The sequence below is a fragment of the Alternaria atra genome (genome assembly GCF_907166805.1).
Source record: "Alternaria atra isolate CS162 genome assembly, contig: 14, whole genome shotgun sequence".
Lineage (NCBI taxonomy): Eukaryota > Fungi > Ascomycota > Dothideomycetes > Pleosporales > Pleosporaceae > Alternaria > Alternaria atra.
Window position 1 is genome coordinate 21841 of NW_025091311.1, and position 12144 is coordinate 33984.

General features: G+C 51.2%; 3 protein-coding genes across 3 annotated transcripts; 1 reads left to right on the top strand and 2 right to left on the bottom strand.

Annotated features, from left to right (window-relative positions):
* Nucleotides 1-2101: 2101 nt before the first annotated feature.
* On the top strand, nucleotides 2102-4463 carry ALTATR162_LOCUS48 (uncharacterized protein; the record flags this gene model as incomplete). Its single annotated transcript, XM_043307641.1, has 7 exons — nucleotides 2102-2123; nucleotides 2179-2256; nucleotides 4102-4112; nucleotides 4166-4187; nucleotides 4272-4306; nucleotides 4354-4368; nucleotides 4416-4463. The coding sequence occupies 7 exons, from the start codon at nucleotides 2102-2104 to the stop codon at nucleotides 4461-4463; spliced, it is 231 nt and encodes a 76-aa protein (XP_043163576.1).
* A 2926-nt stretch (nucleotides 4464-7389) lies between these two features.
* On the bottom strand, nucleotides 7390-7765 carry ALTATR162_LOCUS49 (uncharacterized protein; the record flags this gene model as incomplete). Its single annotated transcript, XM_043307642.1, has 2 exons — nucleotides 7390-7642; nucleotides 7707-7765. The coding sequence occupies 2 exons, from the start codon at nucleotides 7763-7765 to the stop codon at nucleotides 7390-7392; spliced, it is 312 nt and encodes a 103-aa protein (XP_043163577.1).
* An 819-nt stretch (nucleotides 7766-8584) lies between these two features.
* On the bottom strand, nucleotides 8585-9635 carry ALTATR162_LOCUS50 (uncharacterized protein; the record flags this gene model as incomplete). The annotated part of the gene is made up of 5 exons (XM_043307643.1): nucleotides 8585-8813; nucleotides 8862-9099; nucleotides 9149-9203; nucleotides 9435-9468; nucleotides 9520-9635. The coding sequence occupies 5 exons, from the start codon at nucleotides 9633-9635 to the stop codon at nucleotides 8585-8587; spliced, it is 672 nt and encodes a 223-aa protein (XP_043163578.1).
* Between the last annotated feature and the right edge of the window lie 2509 nt (nucleotides 9636-12144).

Below are 12144 nucleotides of genomic sequence, written 5' to 3' on the forward strand. Positions count from 1 at the left end.
AAAGCCCTAGCGATTGCCGCGTCTCAGGCTACCGAGCCGCCCACGTTCGAGTCGCAGTTTCGCGAGAGTCAGCCTGAAGCCGCTATTGTAGCGCCAACCGAAGGCAGCAGCGCCGCGACAGTTGCTATAACTGAGGAGGACGAGGACAGTAGTGAGGACTGCAACAAGGGTCTTGATGAGCGCTTTGCCGACAACTTTGATGGCATAGATTGGGCGCGCTTGCCGCTATATTGCAAGCCTGTAGCTACCCAGAAACAGCGCAAAAGCTGGGTATACCGCTACGGCTATCGCGTTGCGCTTATTAAGGACCCCGATCGTCTTTTCTTTGTCTGTCGCTATTGCCACCAGCACAAGTGGATAGACGCAGGGCAAGGTGGTATATACGAAACAACGCTCTCAACGTCAACCTCAGCACGCCATCTCGAGCAGCTCAGACGCGGCCACAGCCTCGCAGCTCCTGGTAAAGTGCACAGCGCTACGAAGGCAGGCAAGGGTGGCCTACGCGCTATCTTGAAAGCTACCACTGCTAAGGTATCGCAAGGTATCGCCAACGAGCTTGGAGGCTTTGATTGTCAGGCCTTTCGACATACCGCAGTCGCCTGGCTCGTAGACGGTAACCACCCGCTCTCTGAGTTTGAGAAGCCTGCGTTTCGACAGATGCTTGAAGCTGCAAACCCAGAGGCAGCTGCAGCGTTGTGGACGTCTCACGCAAGCGTTTCGCGGTACGTGATGCGTCGTTTTGACTTCATGCTGCCCCAGGTGGTCGCTGATCTGTCAAAGTCGCTTAGTAAGATCCATATCAGCTTTGACGGTTGGACGACGAAGGGCGGTAAGCGCGGCTTCTTAGGCGTTGTTACGCACTACGTTAACAGCGCTGGCGACCTTGTAGACCTCCCTATCGCGTTACCTCAGCTAACAGGCGCCCATACTGGCGAGAAAATTGCTGAAATTATTAGCAAAACTCTGCAGCAGTTTGGTATTAACTCGCGTACTATTGGCTACTTTATGCTTGACAACGCTACTAATAACGACGCTGCTGTCCTTAGGATTGCGGAGCAGATGGGCTTGAATGCCACCCATCGTCGCCTCCGCTGCGGTGCTCATACTCTTAACCTAATCGGCCAGGCGTTGCTTTGGGGCAACAACAACGACGCGTACGACAACGATAGCAGCGAGGCTGCTGTTAAGAGCGAGCTATTACGCAACTGGCGCGAGGATGGGCCACTTGGCGTGCTTCTCAGCGTGATTAACTACATCAAAACGCCGCAGCAGCTCGAGCTTTTCGAAACATTCCAGGGCCTAGCTAACAGTGAGCTGCCCGCTGATCAGCGCGAAATACTTGCTCCCGTTAAGCCAGTTGTTACTCGCTGGAACTCATATTATTCCGCCTTTGAGCGTGCTGTTAAGTTACAGCGCGCTGTTAACGCTTACGCTAATCATCATATACGTCGGATACGAGATGAGGACACGTACGCGATCAGCCGTGGTAGCAAGCTGCCTGAGGCTGCGACCTGGATGCGATCCGACGGCCTCACAGCTACTGACTGGGCGGTCGTTACTGAGTATATCGATGTGTTGAAGCCGCTGAAGTCTGCAACAAAGCGCCTTGAAGGACGTGGCAGAGACGCTGACGGTCGCGTTGGAGGTGGCCGTTACGGCGCTATCGCTGAGGTTATCCCAGTCTTTGAGTATATACTTACGAGTCCGTCGACTATAACGCGCACAACGAGGCGCCTGAAGACTATCTCTTGATTAATCTCCGCGCTGCTGTAAGGGTGCGATGGGTTGACCATAAGTGCAAGGTATAACAGTAATGAATTCGATAGAGAAGCTACACTACGCTTGCGCTGAGTCTATGTATCACGTAGTGCTAGGTTCGAGAAACTTCTAAGGGTCCGTGGAGCGCCGATGAAGCCCCGACAACGCTCCGAGGGTTGCAGCCTATCCCAACCAGCTATAACGAAGGCCACAGGCCAAGTACTACTAACCAAGGCTTCAGCCTCTTACAATTAGGACGGAAGGGTATTGAATGGCGAGCGTAGAAGAGCAGGAAGGCATCGAAGAGCAGGCGGCGATGATCTCCGGCTCCATGAAAAAAGAAATGGCAGACGCCGAATTTCAAAGTAAGCGCTCCTATTAGTGAACAGGAGGCGGATGTTGACCTGGAAGGAAGTATAGACGCAGCGCCATGGAAGGAGCCCAGCACGATACCAACGAAGTATCTTACACGGAGATACAGTGCCACGCCAAAAGTCTGTACGCCCGCAACGCACGGGCTACGAACGCAGAAAATCTCACACATTTCAACTCAACGCAACTTCACCAAAGTAGCTCCAAATAAAATTCTAAAACGACAGAAATAATCGCAATGTCCTTAATATTGTGTCTGGTAACCCCTGGCTTGGAAAACTGCGTTGATGCGTCGCGGCATGGACGTGATGAGGTCGCGCACCTGTTTCTCGGGTATGGCAGCTCACGCCTCCTTCAAGCCCAACTCAAACTCAGCCCACTCACTTTCTGAGTCTCCCATATTATCGAGGTGAGGCTTAAGCTTATAGGGTTGCTTTTTGAGAGCCCACCAAAGGTGTTCTATTGGGTTAAGATCGGGTGAGTATGGTGGCCAATCGATTGTATGAACTCCGTGAACCTCCAGCCACTCCCTCGAGCGATGAGCAGTGTGTATTGGTGCGTTATCCTGCATAAACAACTCGCCCGCGCTGTAGTTATCGCGTAGTCCTTCCTCGAGAGCCATAGTGTAACTAAGACTTGTGTAGCCGTTGCGCTTTGCTGATGCGTCGCGGGTCATGATTACTAGAGGACTACGCCCAATTCTACCCCTTGGAGTCATCCAAATCGAAGCCCAAACCATGCGAGCTGGTTGCTGGCTAGTCTCCTTCTCCTCCACCATCTCATGCCTCCACTTATCGGTTGGTAAACGCCAAACCCAGCGAGGATGGCGGCCAGAACCGCGCGCAATACTGCACTCATCGCTGAACTTGAGAGCTGTTCGATCCCAGTCGAATCCAGTCCATTGTAGAGCCCAGTCACGGCGAAGTTTAGCTGTAATTGCGTTGATTTTTGGCCTCCGGGCGGCTCGTTACTTGGAGTAATTTGTACTTGCAAGAGCGCGGGCGATAGTTCGAAATGAAACTGGTGGTGTCGTCCCATCACCATTAAGGCCCGCGGCCGTACGGAGAGCGCTGTACTCGATTGTAGGATCTTTCTTTACGATGATAAGAAGCCGACGATGATCTCTACTACTTAAAATGGGTGGGCGGCCCATACGATCGTGCCTGGTGTGGTAGGTGGTCGATTTCCATCGCGCGACAATCTTCTGTACAGCGCGTTGTGTACAACCGAGCGTCTCACTAATTTTGCGCGTCGATACACCAGCGTCAACCTGGGCTAAGATATATATGCGTTGCGCTTCCGATAATTCACCGCTGGGCATTCGATTGCCCGAAATTTCAGTGCTAAAAGACCTCATATTGATGGAGTTGTGTGGTGTTGCAGAAGATACCTGTCTCGCAATCTCATGTTGTTGTGGAGCCCGTGCGCTTAACGCGAACACACTTATGACTTAGTACTGTATTTAAGAAAAATACCGTTGGTGCCAATGGAGTACCAAGGCAGTTGTCGACGATGCGAGGCGGAGTGGTACACATGTAGGATGCTGACACTCGGCGATGATATAGAGGTTCGTAGCGCGGCAGACATAGCGAGATTGATTGGTCGATGCTTAACCGGCTGATCAAGCTTTGCCACTTTCGCCACCAACCGGCTACGTCATTTCTCCGCAACAATTCGTCATAAGAAGCTGTGAGCGCTGCACCCTCTAGGCTGCTGGCTACAATCATACACTGTGCGCAATATTATCGTCACAGCCCCGCTCTCACGTACCAGCTTCCACTTGCGCCCCGGTATCTGCTTCTATGGAACCATTACGCGAGCTCCGCCCAGCCGACTCAAGCCACCTCTAAAGGAGCTTGCCATCAATGGAGAGCAGCAGCGGCCCAGGCGCTAAAGTAGCTATCCCTCGGCTCAGGCGGCCTGACCAGCAGACTGTCCCTCCGAAGCCTCCCCGTATTCGTCCCGACATAGTGAATAAGGCAGTAAGCACCGTATCTGCTATTAACCAGCAACATGACGCTAATCAGAGATGTAGTGCACTAGATGCCGGAAGCACAGTGGGTATAATCTCTAAACCAATCCTTCCGTCCCGACCTACCAGTTGCTTCGTGTGGACATATTGTGCGAGCTAACATGTGCAGAAACGAAATGCTCTGGCACCAGGCCGCGCTGCATCGTCTGTGGGACGCAGAATTTGGAATGTCCTTATGACGAAGAGCGCAGGGATCGCTTGAGAGAGTTTGTTGATCTAATCATTCTTATCTACGTTGTCTTATTTCGCACAGGGCGTTACAGAAGAACCAGACCTTGACCACGTTATTGAACGATATTAGCATCGATCTTGAGACAAGCAGGAAGAGAATCGAGGACACTCTCAATGATTTTGAGGACGACACGCCTCTTACGCCTGCCGTGCCGATAAAGTCAATTGGCAAACGACTGAGGCAAGCATCATCTTTTGATGAACAGGATGACAACAGCTCCAACTCCGGAGAAGCTCAGGTCGCAGCGTCAGTTGGTTCCATCGAAGAACTAGATTTTTTAGAGGAAGATCAACTACAAAACGAAGACGAAAGTGAAACAGACTACATGGGCCGCAACTCTCAGGTCCAGTGGTTACGGAGCCTTCAGGGAAAACTAAGGCAGCCTGAAGAGGAGGGGTATGACTCGTGGAGGCAGCTAATGACGGCCAAAGAGGAGGACTTTGACCGCCTTGGCTTCAAGCTCGGTCACCGTCGCAAACTTCAGAGGGTGATAGCCACTATGGATGGCTACTCGCAGTCAGAACCTCTGCCATCCATGGAGTGAGAACTGCTCAGGTCAACTCCAATTTGGCAAGGGATATGCTGTCCTTCTCTGGTCGCCACAAGAGTCGGTCTGTGTTCCCAATGACCAAGGAAAGCAAGCAACCGCAAAAGTACTTGCATTCCGATGCGCATGGGCCGAAAAGAGCTATCACCTGGGCATTGAATAATTCCAGTTCTCCTCAAGATGCAATGCACAGCAAGCTATTACAGCCGTCAATCGAGGAAGGGCATCTGGCCGAATCGTCAGAGTCTATCAAGGTAAGACATTTAGTTGTTAGTATTGATGCTGTGATCAAGCCTAATTTGCCAATACTAGAACTTCTCGCCCGTTCGATGCGCGTTGCGAAGGAAGCGAAGAAGATCAGGCTAAAAATCGAGCTTCACCGCGCTTCATGACTTCCGCTAAAGCCCTAGATAGCGTCTTGAACGACGGCGAGGTGCATGCGAGAGCGGGTGTTATGTTTGATGTCTTCACTTTGGAAGGGACGCTGAAAAGTTCGAAGTCGGTGATGTCGGCGTAGGAACGGGCGTTTGAAGAGCGGGTCAGCGGGCTAGGGTTTGCGTGATTGTAGATAACTTTTGCGGATAGATGTTTTGATGTAACAAGCGAACCGGCCACCCCACTAAGATTGCGCAACTCTCTACTTTCAGCTGCAGTGTCTCAACAACACAACGGAGAAATACTCCCTTATGAGGATAGAGTTATCCTAGCTACTCAAGCAATAAAAGAAGACGCGTCCTTAAGTGAGCGACGCGCTGCAGCAATCTACAACGTTCGTCGAAGCACCCTCCATGACCGACGCGCCGGAACGACATCACGACGCGATTCCCAAGCTAACTCATTAAGGCTTACGAAGTACGAAGAGGACACGCTTGTTCAATGCATAAGAAAGCTAGATGCGCGAGGGTTTGCGCCTACGCTAGGTTATGTGCGCGAAATGGCTAACCAATTGCTTGCTGTACGCGGTGGTGGCCAGGTTGGCGAGAATGGACCAGCAACCTCGTCCGTCGCAAGCCTGAACTCAAATCGCGATTGGCTCGACAGCGCGATCGCCAGAGAGTTCTGTGCAGCGATGCAGCGGTTATTAGCCCCTGGTTTGACCTTGTACAGAACACAAAGAGGAAGTACGGCATCCTAGATGAAGATACGTACAACTTTGACGAGACTGGCTCTACTATATGTGTCGCAGGAAGCGTGAAGGTTGTTACTGCTTCAGAGAGACGCAATCGGCCTATAGGCGTTCAAACTGGCAATCGTGAGTGGGTTACGTTGATCGCAGGAGTCAACGCGAAGGGCTGGGCTATCCCACCCTTCTTTATCTTCAAAGCGAAGAACCACGACCGGTCCTGGTACTATGATATACCAAAAGACTGGCGTGTTGGGGTTAGCGACAACAGCTGGACCACTAATGAGCTTGGTTTAGCCTGGCTACAGCACTTTATCCAGCATACAGAGGCCCGTACGGCGGGTAGCCATCGGCTGCTTATTATTGATGGCCACGAGAGCCACAAGTCGCTTGCGTTCCAGGATCTTTGCGAGAACAGCAAGATTATTACCCTCTGCATGCCTCTACACTCGTCGTACATCCTGCAACCGCTTGATGTGGGGTGTTTTTCGCCGTTGAAGCGGGCGTATGGGAAAGAGATCAGGGGCTTGGCAACCAGTCACATCGACCATATCGACAAGAAGGCATTCCTAGCCTCCTTTAGGGAGGTATTTAGCGGCTCGTTTTCAAAGAAGAATATCTAGTCAAGCTTCTAAGCAACTGGTTTAGTTCCACACAGCCCAGAGGTTGTGTTATCGAAGCTTGAAGTAGAGCCTCGAACGCCGACACCACCTTTACTAGGGGCTGTTGAATGGAATCCTAAAACACCAAGCAACGCCCATGAGATAGAGGCTCAATCAACGCTTATTCGCGATCGGATTCGACAGCACAAGAGCTCTTCGCCTGCTTCTATCATTGAGATGCTTGATCAGCTGAAGAAAAGCGCCCAGATGATGGTGCATTCACAGTCGTTGCTGGCAGGCCAGGTCGCACGTTTTGAGAAGGCAAACAAGGCTGCGTCTGAGCGCAAACAACGCAAAAGGAAGCGGATACAGAAGGGCGGAGACCTATCAAAGGCGGAGGCAGATGAATTAGTTGCTGAAAAGGACGTTGAGGCACAACTGGAGGGGGGAAACGCGCGAAAGTAGGTCTCAAACAGGTGCAAGCAGAGGCGGCAAAAGGCACTGCAAAAGCTGTAGGGAGGTAGGACACAACTCGCGCACGTGCAAGAAAAATACTGTAGATACTGAGTAGTAATTTGATGTCTTTTACAATGCAATAGCTTGTTGTGGTGTTAGGTTATGTATATACAAAGGTACGCAACCTTGGTGGGGTGGCCGGTTCGCTTGCCGTTTACGTTAAGAAACTTTTATGCAGAATTTTCGGCGTGCACTGTTCAAGTTCGCCTAATGAAGCTGAATAATGCAGAGCAAGACTAGGCATCTGTTGAGGCTATAGATATGCTGATTGGAAGCATTCTGCCAGGGAACAGTTGTTTCTGGCGCTTCCTGCTGGCATACACCTTTCCAGTGCCCCACTAATCGCATGATGTTCCGTGCTATCAGTGTTTGACATGCAGGATACGGTGGTGACGTAGATGGACGCTCTGGCGCCTCTGACAGATTGTTAAAAGGTGACCCCGGGTATCCACAATCCTCTCTAACCGAATGTTATTCTAGGGCTTCCACTGCGTCCAATGCTTGCCTAGGATCTATTGTCTTACCTCTTTTCTCTTGTGCAGCGTATTTCATCAGTAGAGCCTTGCGATCCGTAGGTCTCCATTTCTATCTAGTAATAATAACGAGGCCGTTCATATCTTCCAATAGCGAGCCGCACGATGCAATCGGCCACATTTTGATGCCACTGTATCCCAGTCAATGCCTCAGTGAGCGCCTGGTGTGTCATGGCTCGATCCCGTAAATCAACATTAGGTTGATCTCAGGCCTGGAAATCATCCGAAAGGTTTCTCCACCCACCGCCAGACATCCTATGCGAACGGATCTTGAGCGAACAAAGCTTAAAGAGAGCCGTTCTTGTCCACAACTTCCGCGTCGGTGATTCGGGCCAATTTACCAGCTCTTACTAGTACTCCGAAGGAGGAGAAGTCATGGGGTTCTTGAGCCTGTTGTCTTGGGGAAGAAGCCTGGAAGGATCGATCGAGCGAGGACAGAGTCGGCTCGAGACTTTGCACTGGATGCAGTGAAGTCCGGAATGATTGTAGGTGTTTTACAAGCAGGCTGAAGATCCTACATCATCCGCGCGGTCATATACGCGGCCTCTCCCAAGTTAGAGTATCCTGCCTTCGTGAGTAATGGACGGTAGCCATGTAGACTCCTGAAACGGCCGTTTTAGGGATGAATTGATAACATCGTCGTACTGCAAAGTATAGGAGAGGGGGGAAGTGTAGTTGATGTGTTCCCAGGTTGATATATGAAGGACGAAGAGCGAATCGGGATACTAAAGTCCGAACTCCGCTCCAACGAGTCATGCGCCGCAGCAGTAGGGCGAAGATCATATAGTTCTTCTTGATGGAGAGCTGCAGACCCTAACGATGTTAACATAAGTGAGCCAGGATCCTCTGGGCAAGCGGAGTTCGATTCGTCACGAGAATGAATTGTTGGAGATGTTAATCTTGACGAGGAGGAATATCCAGAAAGCCGTAGAAGACTCACGGTTGGACTTAGTCTCTCCTGATCGTGCTCCGCCATGAAAGAATTCAGTTCCGCTAAGTTGGCCTCTTTCTTTGCCCGTCGGTCGCCGTATTCGTGGGTACTGCTTGGCGTCGAAGTCCTTGTGTGGGTTTCTGACCTGGAATGTATCCTTTCCGTACCTGTTACCCAATGTTAGTAAAACACCGACAACAAGAGGTTAACGCAACGAACTATTGTATGGTGCTGCGTGTTTCGCCTTGAACTCCTTCAGGTACTTTTGATAAGCATCGTATTTGGGAGATCCCTTGTACTCTGCTAATTCCGCGTGGTATTTCTCTTTTCCGGCCTTGGCCTGACATTGATAGACTTCTCGAGCTTCCGCTGGTAAAACTTGCCACCGTTCACCAACGAATTTCGCAATCTCTGTGAAAGATAATTCTTGGCCCTTCAAAGTCTCCCTTACATCTAACCTTTGTTAGTCCCACAACGTGTACAGGGAGGAAAAGCCACTAACGGTTGGCGAAAACTACATAGGCAGATAGAGGTCGCCCGGGTGCATGCTCGTCTGACTAAGTAAGGTTAGTAATACATCAATAGTTTGTCTGATCGTGACAAAGGACGTGAGAATGGCGTGCCTGGAAACACGGACCTTAGGGTGTCGCATGTACTTTCGTTTCATGCGAGCGATTGGAGGGCGGTAATTGTAAACCGGGCCGCGCGATTCCGCAATCGCCCGCTGAAGTTTCTGTTGATAGGTAGAATTAGCGTGGTGACATTGTCAAAAGCATTGCTGCACATACCCTTTGATGACCAATCTTTACATTGAGGGAGTTTCTACTGTATATGTAAATTTCCTTTCTGCTGAGCAATGCCACAGCGACTCACAAGTCTGATTCCGTTATATCTGACACCGTTTCCCAGGTATCGAAGCCTTCGGCCACAAGAACATCCAAATATTCTGACAGCCCTAATCGCTCCAATTCTTCTGCCAAGTCGGTCATAATAGAGCGTGCGTAGAGGTTGAAGATAATAGAAGTCAAGTACTATAATTGAAAGGTTAGTACGCTAGAGGAATGGCCAGTTAGTAGTCCCGGCTACGGTGATTAGATGGACCTAGTGGCCAGTCATGTATCTGGACACACACCCATCAACGGAAGGGAGGGACACGAAGGGGAAGCACTAGGTTCAAGTGTCAGCAAAGGGTGTTCGTGATTTCGGATACGCCACAGGGTTGAGAAGTATAACAACCGGCACTATAAGCAATTAAATCCGTCTAAACGGACGCGTCAGCGATAGCGACGACATCGTGAAGCGGTAGAAGAAATATTGTGACAAGAGGATATATCTTAGAGCCTGCTAGAATGATGAAAGGTAGGTAAAGTGCACAAGGGCACTGTTGATTAGACTAGAATGAGCGCACGTACCGTTGACTAAATGCCTCTAGGAGCGAACGAGCGAGCTGTAATCCTCAAAGAGGCTAGGAAACAGCAGGCGTTTTCAGAGACAAGCGCAGGCAGGTTCACCCAAAGATTGCCGGTGAATTGGCTGACTGAGAGTAAGTCGGCGTCTGGTGTGCTCCATGCAGCCCCAAGCTGGTGGAGCGAAATGGGTAGGAAAATGATTTGGCGGCATTCTGCTAGACCAGATATGTCCGACCCTCTTATACGTTGACATCTCAGCCACCAGACTTGTCAACAATCAAGCCAATCAATCCGATCTAACTACATTTAGTAAGATCTTAACCTCCGCGAGTTAGTTGATTACCATATCAGATTAGACCGGCTTGATTGGCTTGATTGTTGACAAGTCTGTTAGCCACGAGATCGAGATCTTAAATAGGATACTGTGGTAGGCCTAGCTGCGCATTGTGAGCCCCAATCGACTATTCATGGCGTGGAAGATAGGGATAAATGATTGGGTTACCCACATGCGAATGGAGTGGCGGTGGCGGTGGAAGCTGTGCGGATTGATGGGGTACGTTAGTCGATTGCAAGCGAGGAGGTTTCTCGGATGGATGGGAGGCTGCGTGGCTGTGTGGGTTGGCTCATTCGGTGGGGCAACACGGTAGGGGTCCGAGCTTACCTAGTTTCTTACGTAACGAATTTCGTAACGAAGGAGTCCTTCGCTACAGAGTGTGGGAGGTAACTTGAATCGAAAACACGACAACAGCGAGAATTTCACTTTTTGGAATTAACGTAGTACAACGCGCGCAAAACGTCCGCTAGAGACGGCTTTCGACTAGCCAGCACTCAGAAGTAGCGCCCACTGCTGCTGAGGCGCCATGGCGACACCGTGGCCCCGAAGGTCGACCTGGCCGATCCCAATAGACGAGCATGCTACCAACCTCAGCGCTTTCCTTCGCGAGGTGCTATCCTTGATCGAGCGCAACGGAGGCCAGCAGCCTCTGCCGGCAGACATCGTTGGCGACATCATTCGCGGCGCATTGACGTTCGTACTGAAGACGCAGCACTCCCCTGACCTCGGTGGTCTCAGCGACGCGCTCAACGTCGCGCGGACCGAGGCAAGAGCGACAGCAGAAAGCACGGCGCGAACCCTCGACCAAATCAAACAAGAACTCAAGTCCACCGTAGAAATCGTACAACAGTCCGCAACAAAGATACAACAAAATGGCAACATGGCAGAAGAGGCGAGGGCGGCAGCCAAGGACGCCACAGAGGTGGGTAAAGCGACGCTGGAGATTGCGCGAGAGATCAGGAACAAGAGACCACAAGAGCAGGCGAACGGACCAATGAGCTACGCTGCGGCGGCAGCCAGGGGAGTCCCGTTAGCAGGTACATACAATGCACAAAGTGTCAAACAGCCATCTGCGCAGACGCAGCGTGAGGTCATCATGAATATTAGAGACCCCCTTACCGTACAGAGCCTGAGGACTATGAATCCTAGCAACCTCAAAATGCATGTCCAGCGTGCCATCGAGCAAAGTGGCAATGAAAACATAGTCAACGTGAAGATCGTCTCATCTAACCAGCTGAAGAGCGGAGACCTGAGCATCAAGACAGCAAGCAGCAGGGAAGTCGAGGCGCTACGACAGTTCGCGGACGACTGGGCCCACCGCATAGGCAGTGGGACTACAGTGCAGATCCCGACGTTTGGCGTCCTCGCACACGGCATACGCACGAGCACGATGGACATGAGCAAGCTCGACAAGATCAGAGCGCAGATACTGCAGGACAACCGACCGTTCATACCCCGGGCCGAGATAAGACACATAGGCTGGCTTACTAGAGATGCTACCACCAAGACGGCGACAACTATCACCATCGAGTTCACCAAACCAGAGGACGCCAACAAGATCATCGACGAGGGTCTGATCTGGCAAGGTGAGGTTTTCCAGTGCGAGCGATACGAGCGACAGTGCCGAGTGAAGCAGTGCTTCAAGTGCCAAAGATACGGCCACATAGGAACCCAGTGCAAGGCAGCAACAGCATGTGGCCACTGTGCGCAGAGCGACACGAGACTGCCCATCGAGGGCTGGACAAGCCGTGACCA